Raw genomic sequence first — 26,881 nt, forward strand, 5'->3', positions numbered from 1 at the left:
AGGTTTCTTTAACCACATGCCATGCATCTTTTCTGAGAAGACTCAAACAAGTGGGCACTGATACAGCTGTGCTCTTTGGGCATCTTTCTTCATCTCTATTCTATCCACACGATCTCTTCAGCATGGCAGCTTCAGGGTAGCCAGGTTTCTTACATATTCACTCAGGACTCCCAAGGTACATGTGCTGAGAAAGAGAAAGCCAGACAGAATCAGCATCAACTTTTATGACTTTGCCTTCAACCATCTTTATTGATAGAATCAGTTTAAAAATCCTACTCAGATTCAAGGGGAAAGAAACATAGATGTCACTACTTCATGGAGAAAGATAAACATCATATTATAAGAATGTGATGTGAATTATATATTGATGTGTCCAACTTCAGATAATATGATCTGCCAAATCAACAAAGGTCTGGCTGAGACCCACACTCAGATTTTTTCCTATACAATGGTATTTTAGGAAAGTAATGAGAATAGTTAAAAAATGGCAAATAAGAAACTACTACCACCATGGAAGAAAGATTCTTCTGTTTAATAAAAAACAGCTTCACATGACAGCTATCCATATTTAATTATATCCATTTCATTTATACCTTGAGTTCTTATATTCCTTCCCCTTTTTTTTTTTTTTTTGGTTCAACAGATATTTACTGAATACCTACTCTGTACTAAACAGTATGTAAAGTAATGAGAATGAAGTTGTAGACACAAAGACATAACACTTGCCTTCACTGAACACATTGTGTATGTACACACTAAGAATTTGATTTTAATAGTTTGTGTGTGAGGCAAATCTTCAACACAAGTAGCATATTTAAATTTTAAAATAAGAACTGATTATGAGCTAAGTATTACGTGACTCTAATACAAAAGAAAACAAATAGCACCATTTTGAGTTCAAAGGAAAGTAATTGAAAATAGGGAGACCCATTTTCTTCGTATTTAGAAACTGGTTTTGAAATGATCCAAAAAAGGAGTTCTAAAGAGAAAAAAAAAAGAGAGAGAGAAGTTTTTAGTCCATGAAAGCAGTATTATAAAAGATACTTAGCTCAGTTCTCCAAGGAAACTTATTGGAAAGAACATATTCATTTGATTATATAAATTTGAACATAAAGTGATTTAGTGTATAACCTGCAGGGCTTTTTTTTTGTGTAAGTTTGTCTATTATCCTAGAACTTTTTGTTTTGTTTTTTGAAGATCAAAACAACGATGTCTAAGATATTGCCAGAAGAAGGCATTTATTTCAGGAAAAAAAGTTATACTTATATGACAACTTAAAATCTCAGCTAATTATTATTAAAAATATTTTATTTTAAATCTGAGGTCCAAGGTATCTTTTAGGTTTGACATTCTGGTGTATAATCTGCACAAAATAAAGTCATAAAATCTCAGTGTTTATAGAAACTTTAAAAATCATATAGTCCCCAAACTTCTCCCATGTTGATTCATTCCATAAACTATCTCACCAGTCTTGTTTAGTTTCCACTTAAATACCAGTGAAAGGGCAAAGCATGGCTGCCTATATCCAGTGATGTAGTGCTTATTTCATTTTTAGTGTCTTTGCAAATACAGTCAATTATCATTTTCATGGATTTTGTATTTCAAAATTTGCTTAGTTATAATAAAATTATTAGTAACCCCCAAAATCAATATTCATAGCATTTTCACAGTCTTATGGACATGCACAAAGAGGTAAATTTTTTTTAATGGCAAGATGTGCATGTTCCCAGCTGAGGAACAAGGTGGCATCCTGCCTTCTTGTTACAAATCTCATACTGTAAACAAGTGTCCTTTTGAGGGGTCTATTTAGCACCAAGTTTTTGTATATTTGTGGGGCTTTCTGTTGTTGGTGATTCTGTTTAAAATAGCTCCAAGCCTAATGCTAAAGTGCTATCTAGTGTTCCTGAGCATGGGACAGCTGTGCTATACCTTACAGAAGAAAATACATTTTGGTTAAGCTTTGTTTAGGCATGAGCTCATAGTGCTGTTGGCCATGAGTTCAGTGTTAATGAGTCAATGATATATATTAAATATGGTATCTTTAAACAGAAAGATACATAAAACAGAGCAATGTATTTATTGGTTGACAAAAAGTTATTAAAAGGTGCTTGCAGAAATCTAACCCTATATTTTCTGCAGGAGCAAAGATTCTATTTCCTAATTCAGTTTTCATGACAATATCATAGAACATACTGAGAATAATAAGAATTGACTGCACAAACAAGTGTACTACAAATACCCAGTGTGACAGAGAATACTGAGCTTTCTTTTCCTTTCTGAGTCTTAGTAGTCTCAAATGAAAAATTTAAACTTCTGATTCTTTCTCACTGTAGAAATAATGCATTTCATGGTGTCATTCTAGTGCTGTTTGAAAAAAATTCAAATAATTAAAATCATATCTATGGTTGTTATGCCCATCAACCAGACTTCGGTTGTGCTATTCCTTTGTCAAGAATTATTTTTGCAAAAATAGCCATAAATTATAGCCCATTAGAATCAGTGAACTCTCATAGAAATGAGAGAGAGATTGCAAAATCATATTCACCCTGGCTAGAGAACGAGCAGCAACATGACAGAGAAATACGATCGGAATAAAACTTTTAAACCATCCTTGAAATTCAAGATCCCTAATGTTTCCCTAGCATTAGGATTCAAAGGCAGTCCTTCAGAAACAGCCTCGGCAACTGACAAATATTCAAATGTGTGACAGGGAATGAAAAGTTTGTCATATGTTAAAATGTTGATGGTAGAGAAGCTGGAGAGTTCATCGAGGGGAGAATTAAAGTTCTTAAATTATCCTTCACTTAGATTAATATTCTAATTTTTTTTTTTTTCACCCAGAGGCTGTGTAATGACCAGAACAGAAGCCAATATATAGTGGAGATGTTTAGCATGTATTACATTTTTAAATTCTCTTCAATATTTCCCACTCCTTTTAGTTAAACAGGACCATATAATTACTTCTAGCCAATAATGTTTGAACAGAAGTGATATACTCTTCTGGTAGAAGCATAAAAGCAGGTATTTTCAACCACCACTTCCCTGGCACTCTCTTTCCCAACACAATAAGCTCTATTATTGTAGTAAATTTTATTGTTGCCACAAGAGGACAGAACCTCTGTCATCCTGGGTCATTGGACAAGGAGCACACTTCCACTGAACTTGATGAATAATCATTATGAGGATTAAACCTTTTATTTTGTTAAATCACTTTGACTTTGGGATTATTAAATTATTGTTAAATTTTCAATGTTCCTCTTTATTCATCTTATCCTGAATGCACAAACAAGAATTTCTGAGTCAGAGAGAGATATCTTCATAAATTCTTTGCAGTGAATAATAATTGCTTCGGGCTCTGTTTCATTGTGCCCTTAGAGTACCCTTAGAGTGGCACAATGAAAGACAAGTCACTTGTCCTATGTGAGTGGCCAAACATCCATAGTGAAGATGAGTAAAAACAATTTTTCTCTGCTTATACAAAGAAAGGAGGCAGATGTTTCCCTTCTCTTTTGTAAATAAAATCTCTCCAGGAGGAGCCAGATAGCCACTGCCTGTCTCAGCTTGTATGACCTACTTGCCTACATAAAAATCTCTATTGAGGAAGCCCTCCAGTCTTCTAGCTACCTTGGGACTTAACCTATGGACCTTCAAATCAGAGGAATTAACTAGGCAAATGACTATAGAATTAATTTTCATGGTATGTGAAGATGTTTTTTACATTCTAAGAGAAGTGAAAACAAGCATTCTTTAACTTTATAGTATTAAAGTTTCTGTGGCCCAGGAGGCTAGATCAGGAGCATTGAGAAATCTGATTCTCCACATTTACTATGATCTAGCCTCACCTGAACAATGAAAGAGTTAAGAGTCAGACTAATTTGGGTAAAGAAAAGTGTACTTAAATGAAAATAGATGACCCTGAGAAGGTAGCCTGCATATACATTTTTGAGGACTAAGAGCATCAAGCCAAGGATTTGACATTGTATTCATCCAAAAGCATTACAATGGCTTTGGAGGCCTCCTTATCCAAAGGTGTCTATGTAGCAATCTAAATATTTCTAACAAGTCTCTGATATGTGAGGGAGGCTTAAAATAGTAGTAAGTCTGAAGAGAGGAAAAGAAACTTCCTTGGAATAAATCCTAGAAAGGCCTTACTCTCTAGAAGAGTCTAGGGACTATGACTCCTTGAATTCTGACATAGTCTTGATATAGTAATTTAAAGTAACTTAACTACATAGACCTGGCCCAGAATATGCCATAGGGGACCAAATATCTCCCCTGGCTTGGCTTCTGCTGTCATCTTCACCATACTTTTCTCTAGCGATGACCTCCAACAGCTGTCATTCCAACTGACTGTAAATTGAACTGGATACCTAAAAGACCAAGAGAAACTTCACATTTTTCCCTTGAAAGGCTAAAGTAAAGCTCCTAAAATGAGGTTATTATTACTTCACTAAGTGAAATTAAATGGAGCTCTAAATATCAGCTATGAAATCTTTGTAAACATAAATTCTAATCTAGGTTTTAAAGAGGATCTGAGATTCTCTTGAGGACCCATGGTTTTATAAACATAAATCTTTGGTGTTATCATGTGCCAAAGATTCTTCCCTTCTGTAAATAGAAAGTCTAGCGGAATACAAAATAAAATAACATGACCTTTATCCATGGCTTTAGTTCATCAACACAGAATCACAAAGATCTGCCTTTAAAGCCCTAATGTTCAGCCTTGAGATTAGATGTGCCAATGAAAATAATAAAAATAATATTTTTCTCTCAAAAAATCCATATCTTCAAAAAATTGAGGTAAATAGTGACTATATTTGTTATAACAATTATCCATATCATTATGGTATTTCACATGATGTTTGATTTTTCCTCACCTGTAATTTAGTCTGACACCTGGGAATGAATATCTGAAGCATGTCTTGTTAAAATTTTCTAGCTCTTAGTAGTGTATAATTAAAGTATTTGTAAGCATTGTGAATTTAATTGACGTGTAAATGATATGCTTGTGGATGATAAGCACACGCTAATTTCCATATCAAGAATTGAAAGTAAATAAGAAGATTTTTTCCTTTGTAAGTCTTTGACAGAGCTTCTTTGAAAGGCTTAACTTATTTTTTTCTCATAATTATGTTATCAGAATAGGTTTGGCTCAAAATAAGAGTATTTCTTTGAGCCTTAATAAAAATCCAAATGCTAAGTAATATATTGAAAACTGAATGGGAGGAACACAAATTTAGAAGACAAAAACAGAGAAATGAGGGAGTTTGAGGGTGTATAGGCACAAAAATAAAAAATCATTTACAGAAGAAATACTTATTCTGACAGGGAAGAAATGAGTGATGCTACAGCAGCATCCCTCTGCCATCTTCCTCACCCAATGTAGTGATTAAGAGCTAGACCTGAATTTAAATGTCAATATGCCATTTAATTGGTACCTGTCCTTTGACATACTGGGTATTCTCTAAGCCAGTTTCTTGGTATGTTAAAAAGCACCTTCTCTCTTTCTCTCACCCATTAACAGCTAATTTGTAGAAAATATTTGTTAAGAAATCTTATTGGCTCTACCTTCAAAACATATTGTGTTGTTCCAAGACTCCATTATCCCTTGTCTGAATACTGCAATATGCCTTCTTTGCCTATTTTGCTCCCTCCGTGTATTCTCAATGCTGAAGCCACAGTGAACCTTTGAAAATTTAAGTCAGATTGTGCCACAACTCTTCTCTAAATATTCCAGTGACTCTCGTTCTCATTCAGAGTAATAGACAAGGCACTTGGAAAGGTTTACAAGGCTCTACCTGCTCCAGCCTTACTAGGCTCCCTCACTGCTGTGCTTTAGCCACTCTGATCTTGATATTTCTTGAACCCAAAAGGCAAACTCCTGCCTTAGAAACATACTTCCCTCAAATATCTCAAGTTTTCACCTAAATGTTAACTTCTCAGTGAGGCCTACATTGACAACCCTATTTAAAATCACAACTAATCCTTCCCTACCCTACCTACTATCCCTCTTCCCAGTTCTATTTTTTTTCCCGAAGTACTCCTGCTTCTAAGACACTATATTATTATGCTTATTGTTTATTATCTGTCTTTACTCCTTTAGGATATAAACTTAGCAAAGGCAGGAATTTTGCTCAATTTTGTTCATTGACGTATATCAAGCTCCTGGAACAGTACATTAGACCTGGTAGGTGCTCAATAAATATTTGTTAAATGAATAAATAAATAAGTACTTATGCCATAGTCTTATTTTGAAGATTAATTTTAATAGTTTAATAGTGCTACCACTATACTCTTGCCCAGACATTTCTAAACTTTCCTGTTTATAAAATGTCATCAGTCCCCCTCCCTTATTCTCAATTATAAAAAGAAAAGAAAAAACATAAAAAGACACTACGTAACAATTATTTTTAAAAAATATTTTTTTAGCTTCATTAATATGCTTGTTTGCTTTGTGATGTAGGAGCCTGGGCTGCCAACACATTCATAGTTTTATTAGATGCATTTTAACTAATCCTTTGCAGTACCTACTGTTAACAGAACACCTTGAAGAGATTAAGCCTCTGTAGAAACACTAAACACAAACACACACAGGAAATCAAGAACAGAGGCCAGTTTTAAGATCAAGTAAATGAAGGAGACTCAGCAAATGCATTAAGAGGTGACAAAATACATTGAGATCTAAATAATGTTTCTATCTCAATTAACACATTAACAACTCAGGTAACTGCATATGTACAAAAAAAAGAAATATTAATACCTCCTTGCACTGTGGTAATCATTATAGATAATTAGGCACTTATTTCTCAGTACACAGTTGATTTTGAATATTGAAACCAGGTATTCTGTACTTTATAGTTTGATATCAAAATTCTTCCATGTTTTAAAATTTTATTTTCTCTATAACTATAAAAGCATACTTTTTATATTAACTTAATCCCTCTAGCAGATTTTCCATTACATCAATATACTGTCATTCTTATTTATAATGCAGTCTTCTGTGATTTTGGTTAACCCGCACAAATAAAATGACATAATTGAATGCTTAAACCTGATAGACACATGCAGTCCTCAAATCTGTGCAGATCCCTCATGAAACACAGCCTGAAATGGTCCACTCATTTGTCTCTACCATATCTTAAGTGTAAGTATAATCTTTCATTAAATTTCAGGTCATAGTCTCCCTTCTCTAGGAGACTTTCAATGTATTCATAAACTCGAAAATCCATTCATTTTATTTACTTTCTTGAAATGATTATGATACATATGTGTACATGAACACATACACACACAGAAAGATTAAAAGGTTAAAAAGCTGAAGTATATGTCTAAATTATCCTTGAGGGCAACTCAAAGATATATGCAAATATGTATGTGTACACATATTTATACATATATATTTTTATATGTATGTATTTATATACATATATTTCTATGACCATAGACATTAAATGAAAAAATTAACAAACATGGCAGAAAATTATTTCTAAATCTACTAATTCTTGATTTCATTCCTTTTGAAGAATCGTTTTTGTTTCTCATAGGTAACATTTCAACAGCTAAATTTTAGCCTTTTTATGTTCTCATAACATGTTATTTTAGTTTGTTGCCTGGGAAGTTTTTCACATTTGCAGATTAATGATTGATTTGACTCCAGGGCACTAAGGTCCAAAGTTTTGTCTTAATGAAGACTCCTTCTAACAATGTGATATTTTGTAGTCTATCATCTTTACTTACAAACTATACAAAAGAGGTTGTCATAACAACCAGAACATAGTAGCTTAGTGTTCCAGATTTTCAGATTTAATTTTATACCTAAGTAATATCATCTCTCTGCATTGCTTTAAACCACCTGTAAAAATTAATGAAATATTTACCTTAAGCATTAAAAAGGAATGCTTAGAGAATTTCCTGTAATTCAACATATATGTACAATTCATATATGTCTCTCTCTATATATATAAATATGTTTATGTGTTTTATCTATAATACATAAACAAATATGTGCTCTATTTCAGTATGGTCCAACCTGTTCCTCACATATATATGACCTTAAATTCTGCTTATCCCTCAAGACCCGGACTCCACAAAAATTGTCTCACATACCTTAGATTTCTAGCTCCCACATGCTCTGGAATCCCTCTTTGAGCCTATTTCCAGCACTTACCCTACTTTGTACTTAATTTATGTGTGTAAGCATCTATCTTAATCCCAGGTTACTGTGCTCCTGAAAGATGGGAAATATCATTTTACTTTTCTTAGTGTTTTTCTCAAAGACTACTACAGAGATGGTCCCCAACCTTTTTGGGACCATACACCGGTGCTCCTATGAGAATCTAATGCCTAATGATCTGAGGTGGAGCTGAGGCAGATGCTAGTGCTGTGAAGCGGCTGCAAATACAGATGAAGCTTCAGTCCCTGGCCAGGCACTCACCTCCTTCTGTGCGGCCTGGTTCCTATCAGGCCATGGACCAGTACCAGTCCTTGGCTTGGGGTCGGGGACCCCTGTATTACATACAGTACCTTAAAACAGAGGACTTAAATAGATATTGAGTAAAACAAATATATCTTTGTCAAGTAACTCCTTGGGCAGGGCACAAAGAATTCTGCTTTGATGGAATACTGACACCTTATGTACATATACGAATGGAACTGCCTTCAACTTTAGAGTACAACATTCATCTTATTAAATATTAAAATGAGCTCTTTGTAGAGTACTGTCTTTTACTGTCATTTGATTAACTGCTCTATAAAGTTATTTTATAATGTCAGAGAAAGTGTTAAGTATTCAAGACATTAAAAGACTTTATCACAGGTGTTAGAATGTAGAGGCCTTAAGGTTTTAAGAGCAAAACTAAATTAACATAGAGAAGATACGATACTTTTCACATTGGCTGGACTCTTGAAAAATTTTCTATTCTCATTTCTTTTTGAAGTCACAATGTAAGATCCAATTTTTGCATTTTGCACACATACATGATATAATATAATTGCTAAAGAATCTAATAAAGTACACAAATACAACAAGCACATTACGGAAACAAGACATTTAGGGACAACAGGAAATGTTCTTTTCCTGCCTTTCATTTTCAACTATCACTTATACCGAATATTCTACCCTTCTACTTTTAATATTCTTATCTTTATTGAACCCTCATATTTCCATTCTCAAATCACCACTTTCTGGTTATTCTTCTATCCCAAATTCTCTTCTTAACTAGGATATCCTGCAGGTGGTTCCAAATTAATATCACCCTTGTCACCCATATGCTCAGAATTGTAATGAGTTGTAGCCCACCATCAATCCTAAACTTTAAATTATCACATCAGTCCTTACTCCTTCCCCCCAAAATCACCCCACAACAACCCTTCCCCTTTGCCATATGTATTATTTGAGGCTCATCTTACGACACTCAGTTAGTTAGGCCAAGGGCTTCTTCATAATTCATGAAGTTTATTCTCCTATCTTCAACTATGCTCTTCTCTTTATGTTTGGAATGATCTTAAATTCACTTCCACAAACATTAATTGAGTACTAACCATTTATCAGAGACTGTGCTAGGTATCAAGGACAGAAAAACATATATATGCACAGTCGCCTTTAAGGATACTTTATTCTTTAATCTTTCATTGTCAATTCTTTTTGTCTTCCTCTACATGCTCCTTAAGATATCTCTGAGAAGAAAATTTTCTGATTCACCTCACCTGATGAGGCTCATTCTTTTTCTTCATATATTCCAGTTCTTTAACTGTATTATGTTATCTGTAAGTTCTTAGGTCAGATTTTCTCTGGGAAATGTTTTGAAAATGCTGGAACTGATACTAATATTTGTATTTCCTAAAATAACACCAATTGATAGGTTCATCTAAGGCATCTTTATGCTTTGAAACTTTTATATATAAATTATAAAAATTATATACCCTATGAAGTTCTAGACACAACTAATCTATGGTGAAAATAATCAGAAGAGTTGTTGCTTCTGGGAGATAGGGATGGGGTTGATTGGGAAAGGGCATGAGGAAGCTTTTTAAAGTTAACATTCTGTATTTTAATAGAAATTTTCATTATACAGGTGTATGTATTTATCTAAATTCATCAAATAGTCAATAAGATTTTGTTCATTTCACTGCATGTAAATTTTACCTTTTTATCTTTGTTTTGTATTTATTTCTTATTCTTAGCTGTTTTTTAATGCTGTTCCTTCAGTTTTTTTTTTTTTTTCATTAAATTTCAGGCAAAGCCATCCTTCCTCAGGCATCTTGTTAATTTCAAAGATTATTGTGTCTTTTCACCACTATTTTTGCCAGTTTGATCAGCTATTGCTCCAAACTCCCCACTACCAACTCCTGTTCTAAGTTTCTAAATTTTTAATTCAAGATGTCTTTTTTTCCTTTCAATATTTTCAAATGTTAAAGATATCTTATTTCAGATTGAATTGTATTAAGATTCCTTCTGCTTCAAGGATGTCTTTTGGCGGGGGGCAGAATTTTCATCAGCTGAAATGAAATGCTATAAATCTAAATTTCTGTTTTCTTACTTTGTGGGAATGCCATCTTGTCATGAGCTTTCACTTTGAAATATTATTTTCCTGTACTAGTAATATAACTGTATGTATCCAGAGTGAGAGTTTGAGAAAGCTAACTAGGTTTCTTAGTTCAAAAACATTCTCTTCTTTTGATATGGTGAAATATTAGGGTTTTTTTTTTTAACCCAATGTTTTAAAGAGGGCTTGATGTATTTTCTGATTTTGACTCTGTTTTTACAGAAACCTTAATTTCTCCCTCTTGCTTTTTTTTTCTTCATTTACCAGAAGCCTCCAAGGGGTGCATCTCCCTGACACTCGTATATAGTCAGAAGAGGTACCATGCTGAACTTCAGCTTTGGGCTCTACTCATTTATAGTAGCAGTGCACCAATATACAAGATCTCGAGCTGATTCTCAGTATTTTCCCATTCTGACTACAACTGGTTTTTGAGTGATTTTTATCTGCATCTCAACATCTGTAGTCTCCCTACTTCCACCCCTGATTCATATCCTCTCTTCTCCCACTCCATCTCTGCTTAAGTCTCCTCTTGGGTATAGGCTCTAGACATGATTTTGCTGGTCTGAATGCTTATTTCCCTACTTACAGGTAACAAGATCTGTCTCTTAGTCATTAGAGTTCCTGAACCAAATTCTGATGTGTACATGTAGGCTTCCCTACACAAACAAGTAATTTTGGGATACCAGCAGGATGTCTGAGAATTCAACTCAATTCTGATGCTATCTATCTGGAGATAGCATCACATTCCATAGGTAAAGGGCTCATTTCCATAAGACTGCCCTCTACTTTAGATGCTCAGGTTATTTACCTGTGCTTCTGACCAAATAGCTATAGATCAGAGGTTCCCATGAACCTCTCCTTGGGTTTGATTAATTTTCTAGAATGGCTCACAGAACTCAAAAACCTGTTTACTCACTAGATTGCTGTTATGGTTACCCAACCTGGAAGGTCTCTAAAACCCCTCCCTTTTGGGTTGAGAGGCTTTAATGATATAGGCATGATTTATTAACTCACTGTCCACTTGTGATTGATTTAACCTCTACCTCTTCTCCCCTCCCTGGAAATCAGAGGGTGGAACTAAAAGTTCCAACTCTCTATTTAAGGGTGATATCCCTAGAAACCATCTCCCATCCTTTGGCGCATTCCAAAAGTCACCTTCATTAACATAAACCCAATTGTGGTGTAAAGGGACTAGTGAGGAATAATAAGACACTTATTGCACCTTTATGGTTCTAAAACCTTTTCAGGAACAGTGAGGACAAGAGACCAAATATTAAAACAAAAGATGCTCTCATTACTATTATGGCTCAAAAAATTACAAAGCTTTTGGGATCTGAGCCAGGAACTGTGGATAAAGACCAAATATATATGAGAAATATTTTTTGGTTATCTGAATGACTATATATTTTGTAAATCAATATCACACTTAGTTACATTAAAGGCATAGATTATAGGTACATTTGCTTTTCCTACCAATCAGTAAGATTTTTTGCAGAACAATATTTTGGAGGGAAATTTAGATTTAGGAGATATATTAGTCCATTCAGGCTGCTTTAACAGAATACCATAGACAAGGTGACTTATAAACAACAGAAATTTCTCACAGTTTGGAGGCTAGGAAATCCAAGCTCAAGTTGCCAGCATATTTAGTCTGGTGAGGGAGCTCTCAGGGGTTTCTTTTATAGGGGTACTAATTCCATTCATTAGGGGCTCCAATATTATGATCTAATCACTTTCCACAGGCTCCACCTGCAAATACAATTGCATTGGGGATTAGGTTTCAAAATATGAATTTTGGTGGGACAAAAACTTTCAATACACAGCAGGAAATTCTCTCTCTCTCTTTTTTTTTTTTCCTGCAATTACTTGGAAATATTTAGAATTCCATTTATAAAATCCAGACACTTTTTTTTTTTCCTTTCAGACAATTCATATTAAATCCCATAATGGCAAAGATTGCAAGCCAGCGTTGCTATAAATTCATCCTACTGTGTGAATCAGGAAGTATTTTCGGTACTGTAATCAATAGCAATGTCTCCCAAATCTGATTGTTAAGGAAAAACCTGCATTTGAGAATTTTAGATTATCTTGCTCTTTAACTGATAATAATGATACTAAAACAGTTTTGGTTCTGCTACACTGAGTGCATACAACTCAATCAATTTATGGTTGTGGGAAACCCCATGGCTTCCTAAGCAAGTATTTACATATACGGAAGGAAGACACTCCATGAGAAGTCCAATAGCTGAAAATAAAACTATAACCATTGAATCATCATCAGTTAATTGCTGTCTTCTACGTTAAAATTGTGAAATGTTTGTAATTTCATATGGTACAACTTGATATATACCCTGATTGGGAAAGTGTGGTTGATTTTGATAGCATGAGAGCTTAAGCATGAATAGAGATTTCACACACCATTTATGGATAGAGTAAAATTGCATTGAGAGAATGTCTCAGAATATAATACATTGGGAATTTTGTTGGTAATATTAATTAGAGCAGATAAGGGTTAAGATGTAAGCCTGATAAATTCATTAATATATATTTAACTGGTCATCTGCTATTTCTAGGCATTTGGAGAGAATTTCTTAGAATAGCTCCTCATATACTTGTAAAGTGCTATTAAACCCAATTAGTATTCATCCTACCTCCATCTATCTAAACACATCGTTAAAAGCCTAATATTTATGAAGCATGGTACTAAGTTTTGGAATTCAGAAAAAAAAAATCATACACACAAAGCTTATTCTAAAGAATATAGAACTCTATTAAAGTACTGAATAATTATTCAATATCAATTATTGTGATACCTGTTTTCAGATCTGGAAGAAATGGGAAAGGGCAACGAATTTTTGTAGGAATAATCTAAAAAATTCAAATTCGAGATGACCGTGCAGGAATACTACCTAGAGCTGTCCTGTTTTCAAATGTACAATGTAAAATGAAGCTTACTGAACAAGGGTACAAGTGTGTTCTAGCTTAATGGGTCCACTTGGAAGAAATTGATTTTTCTAGTTTTTACAAAGGTGTCCACAGGATAAGTGGGGTCCATTAAAATGAGAGATAAGGTAGAAATACCTAGTAAGTAGCAACACAAAACTGCAGCTCAAAATCACTTGATCATTAACTCACTGCAGTAACAAAATCACTGCAGCTATGACCTTCATCATTCTGGCCCCTGTTCACACTTGGGAAGTGCTGAAAAGAGGTTTTTCCTCACTAACTTGAGTCAGACTTTTGTGTGGTACCCATATTTGTAGCTATAGATACAATTCATTTTAAACTGGAAGAGTACTTAGAAGATCTTCAAGTCGATGCAGAATTCTACAATGAAGAATCAGAGACTAGAGAGGTTAAGTAAACCTTTTAAAGGTCATATGGAATACCCAAATACTTCAATGAGGGTGGGCCAAATTTTGCTGCATTAATAAACAATCCTCAAACTCCAGGGGCTTAAAACAATAAGTTTCTTGCTCTTCTATGTATTTGATAAAGGGCTGCTCTCAAGAGCCTCCCAGGGACCCGGGCAGATGGAGTTTATATTCTTGCAGCAGGAGGAAGGAAACTTGGTGGGTTGTACACTGTCTTTCAAAACTTCCATGAAGAAGTAAAACACATTATTTCTGCTCATATTTTCATTTGTTAAGCCAAGGAACAGTTCAATACTGCCATGCATATGGAAACTGGCACTTTTGTGAAAAGCTCTAATGACTACTATACCATGTGAGAGGACTCAAATAGCTTGTACTTATATTCAAATAAGTTCAAGAAGTCTCTCTAAAATCAACTATAAATTATAATTATATACTCACAAAATATCTTCACTGTATTAATGCAGTTATAAAGAAAGTGGCAACGTTCCTTCTGGTCTACAAAATTTTGATAGCTATGAGAAAAAATATCATTTAATAATGGATGAAAAATTTTAAAAAGCATTGATGTAGGTGGAGTATAAATCATGAGAAAGTTTTCATTACTTACTACAAAGAAATTCACTTCCAATTGAAGAGAAACAGAAAACTATGACACTATTTCTCCTTTCTTCTATAATCAGCTTATTCTGAAGTTCTGCTCTAAAGACCTGTGCTATAGTCTTTATTTATTGGACATACTAACATAAAGTCTTATTACATTTTGACATTTATCTTTTCTGTATACTATTTGGTATAGTTGCAGCAAGTGCTGTCTTTGGCATACCCAAGAGCCACTTTCTTCTCCTTTTCTGTTGGAATCCTGATTTGTTCCAAGGTCCATTCTTCCCACTAGAGACTTGGGAGAAAAATCCTAATTGTCCAAATCTAATCACTGTGGCCCTTATTACTCTCCTTTCTTCTTAAAAATAACTTGAAACAGTAATTTTTCTTGCCAGATATTGTTGAGTCTGCTGGACCTGTAGCAGCCAGCTTATAACAGAGAAATAACTTAGGAACAATGGCTGAGTAAAAGAGGCCTTAAAACTCACTGAGATTTATCTTTTTTTTTAATGTAAAATTTAAAATTTAAATTTCTTTTTTAAAAATACATCCCATAATTTTTTAAGCCAGTGCTCCTCAAATGCCAGTCTGAAACATGATCAACAGCTGTTAGAATGTACCTCAACACACATTTTCTTTCATCAGGGAAGGTTTTCTACAAAGTATATAGATGGACTAAATGGTGCGGCGACAGTCGAGTTATATTTTGACAAAAGCGCCTAATCTGAGTCTGCAATAATTGGATTATTTTAATATACATTTGCTTGAAGAACCCAACTTAGCAAGTTACTTGGGAAAAACATCTTCGGAAAACATTGAAACGTACCTTATTTTGGTGTAGTCTAGGCGGCCTGGAGTTTGCTCTTTTAAGGTCATTTTATCATCCTTGGCTTCAATTCAATAATCCATTCAATAAATGTCCATTGACCACTCACTAAATTATACATGTAGGATACATAAATAAATAAAAGCCTCCTTGGTTTCAGAAAGATCACAAGCTGATATGGAAAATATGTAAGAAATCATTAATTACAGTACATGCTGAGGTAATTATAAAGCTGTTTATAGGGTGTTTGAGACTTATTATGTGAAGTGTTTGGGATAATGGGGAGGAATCAGCAAGGATGAACTACAGAAAATGTGGCACCTGAGCTAAGAAATATAAGAAATGGAGCTGTGGCCAGACTGACATACTAAAGAACTGGCATCTTATTGGAGGTGACAGCTTATTACACAATGACTGGCATTTTAGTACCATGACTCCAGGAAGTTGTACAATGGTAAAGTGTCTGCTGGACAGTTGGTTAGAACTGTAGCTTGAGTAATTGAAACCACCTAAAACTGAAGAATGCCTTTCAGATCAACTTCAACAATTTCCAAAATGTTCACTTTAGTTCCTCTGTATTTTTCATTTAGCACGCCACAACATAAAGAAAATTTACCTAAAATTAGACATATTCCTATTTTTAATCTTCGCAACCACACTAAGATACTGACATATGAAAAACTGAGGCAGAGATAATCACTTGTTGAAGTGGTTAAGCCTGGCTTTGAGTACAAGCAAATCTTAATTTAATCCTGAGCCCATGTTCTTCACCCATTTTTACTGCCTCTGTAGCAAAATGTAGGATATCTTTCTTAGGGTAGCCAAACCTTAATTACAGAGGTAATAGTGGCTTCTCTTAGAAGCAAAATCTGGGTTTTGGGCTTCTGCCAAACTCCCTATGCCAGTATTCTGAAATTGGAAACACCCGCACAAGGTACACTTTACTTGGCCTACCAGTTTCATGTAAGTATGTATGAGTCTATCCAGTGTTATTTTTTCCAAAACCTGAATTTTTATGAAAATTTTGTGGTTGTATTTTCTTGAATTAAAAAATGTACATGATGGAAGGGGTGAGGTAGATGGGATCAGAGGGGCCAAGAATGTAAAATTGGAAGTTATACAAATTACATCAAGTGATAAAAAATACATGTGTACATAGGGTGTATATACATACACACAAATTACAAAAATATTGTGATTTTTAAAAATTCAAGCAAACACAAAATTATACTGGAGTCATATGCTTTGTATGAAACTGTGATGGCAAATTTTAAGTGTCAATTTGGCTGGGCCACATTGTCCAGCTATTAGGTCAAACATTACTATGGTATTTCTGTGAAGGTGCTTTGATGAAATAAAAGGTGATTATTCTTCATAACATGAGCGAGTTTCATTTAATACGTTGAAGACATTAGAAGAAAAAGACAAACTTCCCAGGAAGAGGGAATTCTGCCAACAGATGCTTCAGACTGGAACTTGAACACTTCTGTACTAACCCCCATCAGATTTTGAACCTGTCAAGCTTCAATTCCCATGAGCCAATTCCTTCATCTCTCTGTATACACATCAGATTGGTTCTCTCTCCAGAGAACACCAATACAGAAACTAAACATTTGTCTGGTCTCTACCATTCAGTATACTCAGTGAAAATCAGCCTATCGAACACTTTTTATAGGGGCGGGACAAACTATGCCTCCTAACCCAGGATACGAAAAGCTTTTTATCTTTCACTTACAGCAGGTCCTTGAATGTCATTTTGTTGTAACACTAATGAGAAAACAGTGATCTTGGCTAGGGCCACTGTCTGTGGGTTTGCATATACTTTCTGCGTGGGTTTTCTCTGGGTACTCTGGTTTCCTTCCACATCCCAAAGCTGTGCAGGATAAGCCATGCCTAAAAAGTCCCAGAGTGTGGGTATATGTACAACCTATGGTGCCAGAACAGGCTCTGGTCACCCTCCACCCTGAAAAAAATAAGTGGGTTGGAAAACAATTCATGTTTTCTATTAAACTTTCTTAAATGTATGTATAGCTCACATTTATTTCAACGTTTAATATTAGGAGTGTTTTCGGTGTTTATTTAGGTTGGTCATTTTTTGAGGGGGACCAGATATATGCTGTAGGAACTTAAACTCTTGTTTATACCAATTAGGCTATGGTAGACTGGTTTCATGAAGTTGTTTTGCTTCAAGTCGCAGAACCTACTGGCAATGTTAAGTCAGGTCTTACTCTATGAGCTTCAAATACTTTAATTTAGGACGACAAATTTAACAAATGAGACTTCTACTTGCACCCTGCTGTCCTGTACTGTTAACTTTTGATTCTTGATGCACTTTAAATCATAAAAAAAAAAAAAAAAAAAATCATTTAGGACTTGCCAGAAATTAAAATATTTTTATACAGCATACAGATTCTCAAAATACAAGTTAAGGTTCTATCCCCATTACCTTTAAGAAAACCAAGACCACTCAATTTGTAATTTAAGGGCAAAAATTTGAAGCAAGAATTCAGAATTATTTTATGACCTCTAAACTTACTCTTCTTAAAGGTAAGAAGCCTTTACGTTCCATAGAAAAACATTACAGGATGATGTTTCATTGATGGAAAATCAAAAAATGACGACACGTAAGTATAGAAAATAGGTGGACAGAGTCATTTAGATTAAACTTCATCCATATTTAAGTAGTTGCCAGGTAGTTACCAAAGTCTAAAATAGGCCTTTTCACACAAACTAAGAAAAATAAAAAATTTAAGGTTCCAGTAAATTAGTTAGTTTAATATTAGGGACAAACAGCAAATCTAATGTTGAGGAATGACATAGGCAGCCATTTTGTTTCACGAAAGAATGTAGAATCACCCAGAGCAATTTAAGAATCCTGAAGTAGACTTTTATGTGAATATTCTAGTATTAAATATTAATTTAAATAGTACATAACCTCTCACCAAAAAATCAAGGAAAAACGAGCCACCAGCGATATTTCAAAATTGACCAAGCTGGGATTAAAATATTCAGTAGCCAATCACTTTTTCCTTGCCCTAATATAAAACCCTAGAAATTAAGTTATATTATACTTTTAAGTGGCAAGCAGCATTTCACTACTCATGTCAATCTGATTCAATGATACAATGATTAATCAGAGGCTTTTCCTAACCCATTTCTACTCATCAGAGCTCCAGAATGAGTAATATTTTCTATATTCTACCTTACATGCTATTGCATTCTATTTCAAATGTCTTTTTATTCAGTCTAAGTCAGACTAATATTGGTCAGTAGCACATTTATTCAGGCAAAAATCTCAGTTTTAGGGTATAGGTCTGGAAGAAAAAAAACAAAGCTTTGAACTGTAACCTGTATACACTATTGTTTTCCTCATGATTATCAGTCATGGAGAAAAACCAACATCTTTAAGTAAAAAGGAATACTACATCTCTTCAGACCTTTAAACAAATTATTATAGCACAACCAAAGCCGAGTTTGAATTCTTTGATAACGGAAATTACCAACAAGGTTGTGACCTAGGAACCAATAATTAAATCTCAGAATTTAAGACCAAGAAACAGGCTATATCACACACATTTTGATCAAGAAACTAATATTGAGATATTATCCAAATAAAAAGTACGCACATGCTCAATTATCACATTTTGTATTTCAGAGTAAAGGCATTAGGGATCATGTCATAAGTTTATTTACAAACATATCTAGTATGTTGAGTTCAACAGTTTGATCCATTTTTCAAGGGGACCACACCTCTTAAAATGCTCTTCACACCTGCAAATGAAAATACACAAAAAATTAATGGCATTTTAAAAATTCCATTCAACAGAAATCATGTAGTTTAATATATTGTCTGTTCATTAGTTTATGACTGGTACATCAGAAAGCGTTTACAGTATCATGACTTTACTCATACTGATTTGCTTCATCATATGCACCAAAATCTTTCCATGGCTTGAATAAATCATCTCCCTTCTAAACTATGACAAAGTCTTTACTTTCCAAAGTATATTTTGGAGTTTATTCTGATTATCCCACAGCGTTTCCTACAGTGTTGGTTTGAGGAATATTCTGGTTATCATTAAGCTAAATAAATCTTTTCATTTCACACAGGGAATCTGCTAAATTTCCAGTACACAAGTTGGCACACACTAATATATTGCCTTCAAGATAGACTAACATTAATCAGTTCGCTAAAACTTTACCTGGTTAAGACTGTGAGCTCTGGAACAAGATTGCCTGGGTAAAAACCCTGATCTACTGTCACTAGCAATGAAACACTGGACAACTTAACTTTTTTTTTTTGTCTCAGATCAGGTTGATATCATCCAATTCACAGGCTTGCTTGGAAGACACATGAAATTATTAATGTAAAGGATGCCTCACAATCAGTTACCCTCAACAAACCCTGGTTTTCAGGTAAAGAAACACTTGTTTCTAGGTTTGTCAACAAGTCTCCACCAATGCCACACACGCACTTAACTTCAGGAATTAGCCCTACCTGTAAAAAAGGTATTTGTAATTTTTTTTTTTTTTTTTTTTTGAGGGAAGGGTGGAGAAAGGAGGAAGAAATAAATAAAAGGGAAAGCACTGCTTTGGGAAGATTAGAAATCTATTAATTACCTGTTTGATGGATTAACTTAAACATCCTTATTTCTTAAGGAGCTGGTGTCTTACTATAAAGAAAGGGGCAGCAAATCCAGATCCAAAGTACAAAGTCATCATTGCTAGCAACCGCCATTTATTTTCCACTGAAAATGGCAAATTCTGTTGGAGAAAAAAGGAGAACAGCAACAAAAACAGGACTTCAAATTATCTGATTTTATACATCAAAAATACAACGGGGATGCTAGTTTTTTTTTTTTATTTTACATAATCGGGTTATACATGCCACGTATCATAGCATCCCTTTAATGATTATCTTTCAAATCCTATGACCTTCATCATACATAACAGTAATTGGTCTGATGAACTCAGGTGTAAAACAGTGAGCAGCTTTCTATTTTAGAAAATGAGAAATACGCTCCAAGTCATTTTAGAAACCGAATGCTTGGCTCTAGTTTACTTATAAAATTAGCCACCAAAACACATTTCAAGGTTAACTGTACCATGTAGTTTTACTTTTTCATAATCAAGCAGCCCTACCCTAATTATCTTTTCTCAGCCATTTACTACTAGGCCTCGCATATCCCTTGGAGGATGTTACTGCTAACTACCCGATTTAAGTATTTATACTTGAGGCTAAACCTGACCTTAACCTAGGAAGGTTAACAATGTATTCACTCATTAGAAATGAATGTTGACCCAAAATCATAGGCCCTTATTATCTTTATTAGTTTCCAGTGACCTTCATTCCGAGTTCCGTGACCTCTAGCTCGGCTTTAAGACACAATAGCTGCCGCAAAGATATCCAAGACTCTCCAGATCTTGCAGCGAAAAGTGGGACGGCTAGGGCGAGGTTGGGCCTTCAGTCCACCTTCTCATTCCTTTCCTCGAGTAAGGAATCCAGGGTCCTGAGCTTTCTACCTTGTGTCTGAGGTAAGTGGAATACCAGTCGGCGCCCCAGACCAAATTCCCGGCTTACCGTCTCCCTCTACACGGCCCATAGGCGGCCTTGGGAGTTTCCCAAGTCGCAGCCAAGTGCCCCCTCCCTAAAGAACCCGGGGTCCTATACACACTAACCTTCCCTGGGCCCTCCTCATAGTGGCTCCTACGGACCACTGAAGTTGTGAACCTCCGGAGGCTCTGGCCCAACATGGCGCTGTTGGCAGCCCTGCAGAAGTTGCAGAGACCCAAAGCTGAGGAAATGGCGGAAGCTCACCGAGGCCGGTTTTTTCACGACCTTGTTCCCCTGCGCGCAAGGATCGAAAGGGATGATGGGAAATGGGGCGGAGCTCTGGGAAACGCGACAACGTGGTGGGCTCAGAGTATTTTGGGAATTGTAGTTCGAAACGTCGAGTCGCCTTGTTGGCCCTGAAGGATTATGGAAAATGTAGTCTCGAGTGAGGCTCAGGGAGGATCGAAACTCCGTTTCTTCCTAAGTGACTCATTCAGACTTGAGTTCTTACCGAGTTCTTGACAAGATTCTTGGGGTCTGTTTTCCAGGACGATTTTACTGAATTTAGTGAAGCTGTTTCACCACATGCGCTCTAGTTTGTGAACAAAAATACTTCCCCCCCCCCTTTTTTTTGTTACTATATACTAGAAGCCTGTGATTTACATTATTACTCTGCCCGCGCTGAGAGGTGTGTGCTATGATCTTATCTGAGGGGACAAAGCATAAATGCAAGTAAACAACCAATATGCAGTACAAAGGATGTCAGAGAAAAATGCGTTGAGTGCTAAGAGAAGGATTCCTGAAGATAAAAGGAACAGAATACAACATAAGTACGGACAGAAGGCAGAGAAAACGTAAAGCCGGTATGAGAGTGTCATGTTCAGTGTGTGGATGAGAAAAGCAGCCTCTGACATCCATCCAGGAGCTAGCATGGACAAGGAATTGGTGTCCTCCTGCTGAATGTAAACAATTTCACAAACATCAGAATCAGACAGAATTACTCTGTGTCAGAAATCAAGAAAATAATAAGATCATTGTATTACCATACCTGAACATAGACAAAACATAAACATTGTCACAAAAATGACCAAAATCACGGTATCCAGTATAAAATGATGAATTCTGCTTCTTTACCAATTACAACCTTAACCTTGGACTAGTTTTTCTTCTTCCTTAGTAATTTAGTAAGATAGCCAAAGTTGCAAGAAAACAAGCCCAAATTCTATAGGTCCTAACACCTTATTGAGATGCTCACAATTCTTCATGATACTCAGTCTCTTTTACTGCAGTAAGTAATAAACACAGTTTCTTCAGTTTTAGGTGTGTTACTGGTGGGAACTGGGAAGAAACCAGGGATAAATGAGGCTGGGAAAGTGGTATGTTTGATTGTGAAGGGCCCTGGTAACCTAAGTTGTATGTTATTTATATATGGGAAAGTCTATATAGCCTCATACAGCACATTTATATAGATATAGTAAACAAAATTAAATAAGACTTAAGTTTTGCTTTGAAAATTGGGTGTAAAGGTATGTTTAGTCTTGCTTTTGAAAGAAAAGCCATGTCTCCCCCCCCCCCAAAAAAAAAACTAGATAAATTTTTATTTTTACAAATTACTTCTGATTGACTAGAGATGAATGTAATGCTTTATAACAGGTGTTCTAATAGATACATAATATTCAATTTTTAAAAAGTCCTATTTGACACCTTTTCATGTTAAAGGGTTTTTATTTGACCATAATTGGAAAACATTTTTCACATTTAGGACTTCTAGAGTCTCCTTTTCAGTCTAATGTAAGCAATATACCCTGTATCTTTGGTTCATTGTTACCTCTAATGCACATTAATTGGGCCTCCTTTATATATCTGGCTTTCAGCCAACTCCAAAAGGAATTCCAGGAGAGATTCTAGCACATGTCTTCAGAGTTGTCTTCTCTTAATGGGTTCTGTGGCAAATTAAAGATAGTTGCAAATTCTTTTTATCCAGAGATGGGCTCTATGCCTTCTCTTTCTGAATCTGGATGAACTCTGTGATTATTTTGACCAAGAGGATTTGGCATAAGTGTTGCTGTGCCAGTGTCCTGCACAGGCTTTATGATACTGGCAGCTTCCTTTCCTGTATTTTGGAACACGTGCCTTTGGAACCCTCAGCCTTTACGTAAGAAGTTTGACTAGTCTGCCAGAAGGATCATAAGAATCCACCAAAAGGAGATGGCTCAGGTGTCAGGCATGTGAATGAAGCTATCTTGAACCCTCCAGTCTGATCCAGCTGCCAGCCTAACAGCATTGAATGACTCCAGTCAATGCTGTGTAGAGAAGAGTTGCCCAGTTTAGCCCCCAAAATGCTGACCTACAGATTTGTGATTATTGTTCTTTCAAACCATTAACTTTGGGGTAGTTTGTTATGCAGTAAAAAAATAACTGGAATAGACATCTAGCAGCAATGCTGCTTTACTTAGGAATTTGCTTTATTTAGGAATGCTGCTTTATGTAGGAATCTGTCATGAGAAAAACACAGTTTCTCACTATCAACCTATATATTCAGGAATTTTGTTTTGTCATTTAAAATATCATAAAAAGAATGTTTTTGTCAGGGGGCCAACTGAGCATAAAGGTAAATTTTATGTTTCCATATTGTTTTTCTTAATTGCTAATTAGTAACCAATTAATACATTAGCTAAATAACATGCTCTGAGTTTAGGGGTTTTATGCTAATTTCAATTTCTTAAATTCGCTATGGAGGAAAAAGGAAGTTTAAAGAAATCTGGTAATCTTCCATTTTTCAATAGATATTGTGGTAGATTAAAGATGGCTATGTCTTTGTAACTCTTCCAATTGAGAAGTGGGGTCTAACTCCCCTCCTCTTGACCTTAGTGACGTTCTTGATCAATAGAATGCAGCAGATTGACATTCTGAGACTCCTGAGGCTAGCTTATAAAAAGTACTGCAGTTCCATTCAGACAACTTGGAGTTAGCCACCATGTAAGAAGTCTAACCTGAGACCACCAGGAATATGAGGAAGCCCAGGCTAACCGTTTGGAGATGCCTCATGGGTAGGGGAGGAGAGTGCAAAGGAAAGAAATATACCACCTGCCTGACCAACCACGGCTCTTTCTGCCATCCCCCACCTAGGCATCAGATATATGAGTAAGGAAGCCTTCAGGTGATTCCAGCTGGTCATGATTTGCCTATACCTATGTGAGGTATATTAAATAAGAACTGCCCAGCTAAACTCATCAACCTCCAGAACTATAAGAAAAGACAATAAATTGTTGTTTTAAGCTGCTAAATCTTGAGGTAGTCTGGTATACAGGAGTAGAATCCTGGAACAAGATTTCTGATATATATAGCCTAACAGGCTAAATTCAGTCATAATAATAGATAGCAGGGAAGAAAAAAAAAAAAGTGACTTGTCCTAGAGAAACTTTGATTCAGTATGATACTCTTTTGCTATAAAATGAATTTTAAAAGAAATGAGACATTTCACGGATTGGTACAAAATAGAAAACATCTTTAGGGACATGAGGTTTACTCCAAAGTTATATTTAAAAAATAAAATCCAATTCTTGTAAGTGGTGTGTAGGGTATATATCATAGACTGAGCGATGTACTTTCTAGACCCACAGTCTTTAGAGACTGAAATTACATTGTATAGAACAGTATATCTAAAAATTAAAGTAGAGTATTTGTCATTTCTTTAAACAGCTACTATATTAGCTTCTTAAGAACTAGGTTAGGCTTTACATTAAAAAAAAGATTGTTTAGTAAAGAAATTATGTATTTCTATCCTACATTGAAAAACTCAAGACAACAAGTTTCTTTGGGTCTTAAGTTTTTAGAATTTCCTACCTCTATGGAGTTAAAGTCAGAACTGCATGTTAATTTTTATTTGAAATTTTGTATTTGTAGGTAGAAAAAAAATACCTTGTTTCAGGAAAAGAGAAAGTGTGATTCCACTGAGGCAGTTAGAGTTGGAAAGTATTCTGCCAGCTTTCAGAATGATTTAGTGCTGACTGCCTGGAAGAAGGTTTTGCAAAAAATAAAAATGCTTACTTAATCAAGATGTATACTTTACTCTTCATCTTCTTTCATTAGTTTTGAATACCATTTTTCCCTTAAAATCATCTCATGTTTCTTATTTCAACTCTATTGCTTAATCTCAATATAAGTTTAAGGACGATTCACTTTTTTAAGATTAACTCTATTTGTCATTGAGAATTGCCAAGCATAGGTACATATATTTATACAAGATGAATACAGAAACAAACATTTCTCATTTTGAAAATCACTGATTCATGTTATATTTATGTTCCATCTCCTTCTTGATTTAATTTGCAATGATACTTGTTATCATTGCTTTGAACAGGTTTCTTTAAATTAAACTACAGCATTTCTTGATTGTTTCTGTAACTGGAATACTAAATGATTAAATAGTTTTATTTTAGGGAAACATATAGTTTAAATGAGGAATGGGATTTTGAAAACAAATTTGATGCATCATTCTAAAAATAAATCCTTTTTTTGTTAGAGTAGAAGAAAAACAGGAGATATTTGAGAGTAGAATCATCTTTCTTGCATTAAATTTGGTGATTATAAAGAGCTATGCAAATCAGGACTATCTGGAAATCTTGATTTAATACCAGGCCCATTATTGCTGATCAATAAATGTAAAGCTGCTGCTCTATTTATACGATTCAAATTAGACTACAGGAATCCAGTCAAAGGCACTCTATTCCTCTAGACAATGATCTGGGAACTACAAGGTTAATACAGGCTATCAAGATGTGTTTGTTTATTCTATAACAATTTTTCTATTTGTCTTTTTCAGTTTTGACTTATAATTAAGGAAAATGGGATTTACAAGAATAACATTTATGCACTTTGAGTAAATTATTACTAAATTCATCAAACAGTTCTTTTAGACATTTCAACTAGTTATAAAATTATTACATAAAGGGAGTTAGATTTAATTTCTAGTTCTCTTTATATTCCTCAATTAAGCTAGAGCCTCACTGAATAGCATTCTAAAACTGTATCATTATCCTGGGCTTGTCCTCGGTGTCTTCTTAGCAATTTGTATTAGGAGATTTTATAAATAACAGACATGAAACTCATTTCTGGGTTTACTTAGAAGACTTTTTTTTTCCCTTTAAGGATGTGTTTCAATATATTTCAATGTATCATTTTTATGAGGACCCACAGGAGAAATTTCTCTTTGGTCTTAGAACTAGAATAAACATGTGTCTCCCAGATAGTTGATTTGTTTTCATCTTGTAAGTACTGTGAATAACAAACTTCATTGTGATTTCCTCCTGATACTGGTTCTTAGAAAGCTTTGAGCCAAATGTGTGAGACACCTTTAGTGGAGAAGATGAATATATTTTATGTATTTTACTCCTGGCTCCAACTTTTTTTCTAAATTTATTTATCTTTGCTTCACTTTTCAATTTTAAATTTGTTTTATTGTCTTTGTTTTGTACCTTAAATGTTTTCTGGAACACTATTAGCATGTAAATAAACTAAGAAATCATAAATTCTCCTGACATAAAAAGTTGTTGGGGTGTTACTTGTGTGTGTGATGTGTTGAATCAGCTCAGACTTGGTGACTCTATGAATGAGTGATGTCCTCAATGTCCTGTCTTCAGCCTTGCTCAGCTCCTATAGACTCACGTCTGTAGCCTCTCTTATGAAATCAAATCATCTCATATTTGGTCTTCCTTTTTTCCTGCTGCCTTATATTTTTCTCAGTATTATTGTCTTTTCCAAAGACCCTTGCTTTCTAATGATGTGTTCGAAGTAGGACAGCTTCAGTTTTGTCATTTTTGCTTCTAGTGATATTTCAGACTTAATTTTCTCTAGGACTCACTTGTTCATCCTTCTGGTGGTCCAAGGTATCTGTGGAGTTCTCCTCTAACACTTTATCAGTTTTTCTCTTCCTTGCTTTATGGAGGCTGGGCAAGGTAAGTTAGTTAAAGCTAGCTAT

General features: G+C 34.9%; 1 protein-coding gene and 1 non-coding gene across 2 annotated transcripts; both read right to left on the bottom strand.

The window, feature by feature from the left end:
• Positions 1–18,976: 18,976 nt before the first annotated feature.
• On the bottom strand, positions 18,977–21,209 carry LOC107498048 (cytochrome c oxidase subunit 7C, mitochondrial). The gene is made up of 3 exons (XM_016120634.2): positions 21,027–21,209; positions 19,968–20,111; positions 18,977–19,118 (listed from the first exon to the last, which is right to left on the bottom strand). Exons 1-2 carry the CDS (start codon positions 21,099–21,101, stop codon positions 19,995–19,997), a joined length of 192 nt encoding a protein of 63 aa, XP_015976120.2. The 5' UTR covers positions 21,102–21,209; the 3' UTR covers positions 18,977–19,118; positions 19,968–19,994.
• Positions 19,220–19,282, bottom strand: LOC118607187. Its single transcript, XR_004952726.1, has one exon. It is a non-coding gene; the product is annotated as a small nucleolar RNA Z39 (small nucleolar RNA).
• Positions 21,210–26,881: the final 5,672 nt, after the last annotated feature.

Source organism: Rousettus aegyptiacus, unplaced genomic scaffold (assembly GCF_014176215.1).
Source record: "Rousettus aegyptiacus isolate mRouAeg1 unplaced genomic scaffold, mRouAeg1.p scaffold_m13_p_8, whole genome shotgun sequence".
NCBI classification, from domain to species: Eukaryota; Metazoa; Chordata; class Mammalia; order Chiroptera; family Pteropodidae; genus Rousettus; species Rousettus aegyptiacus.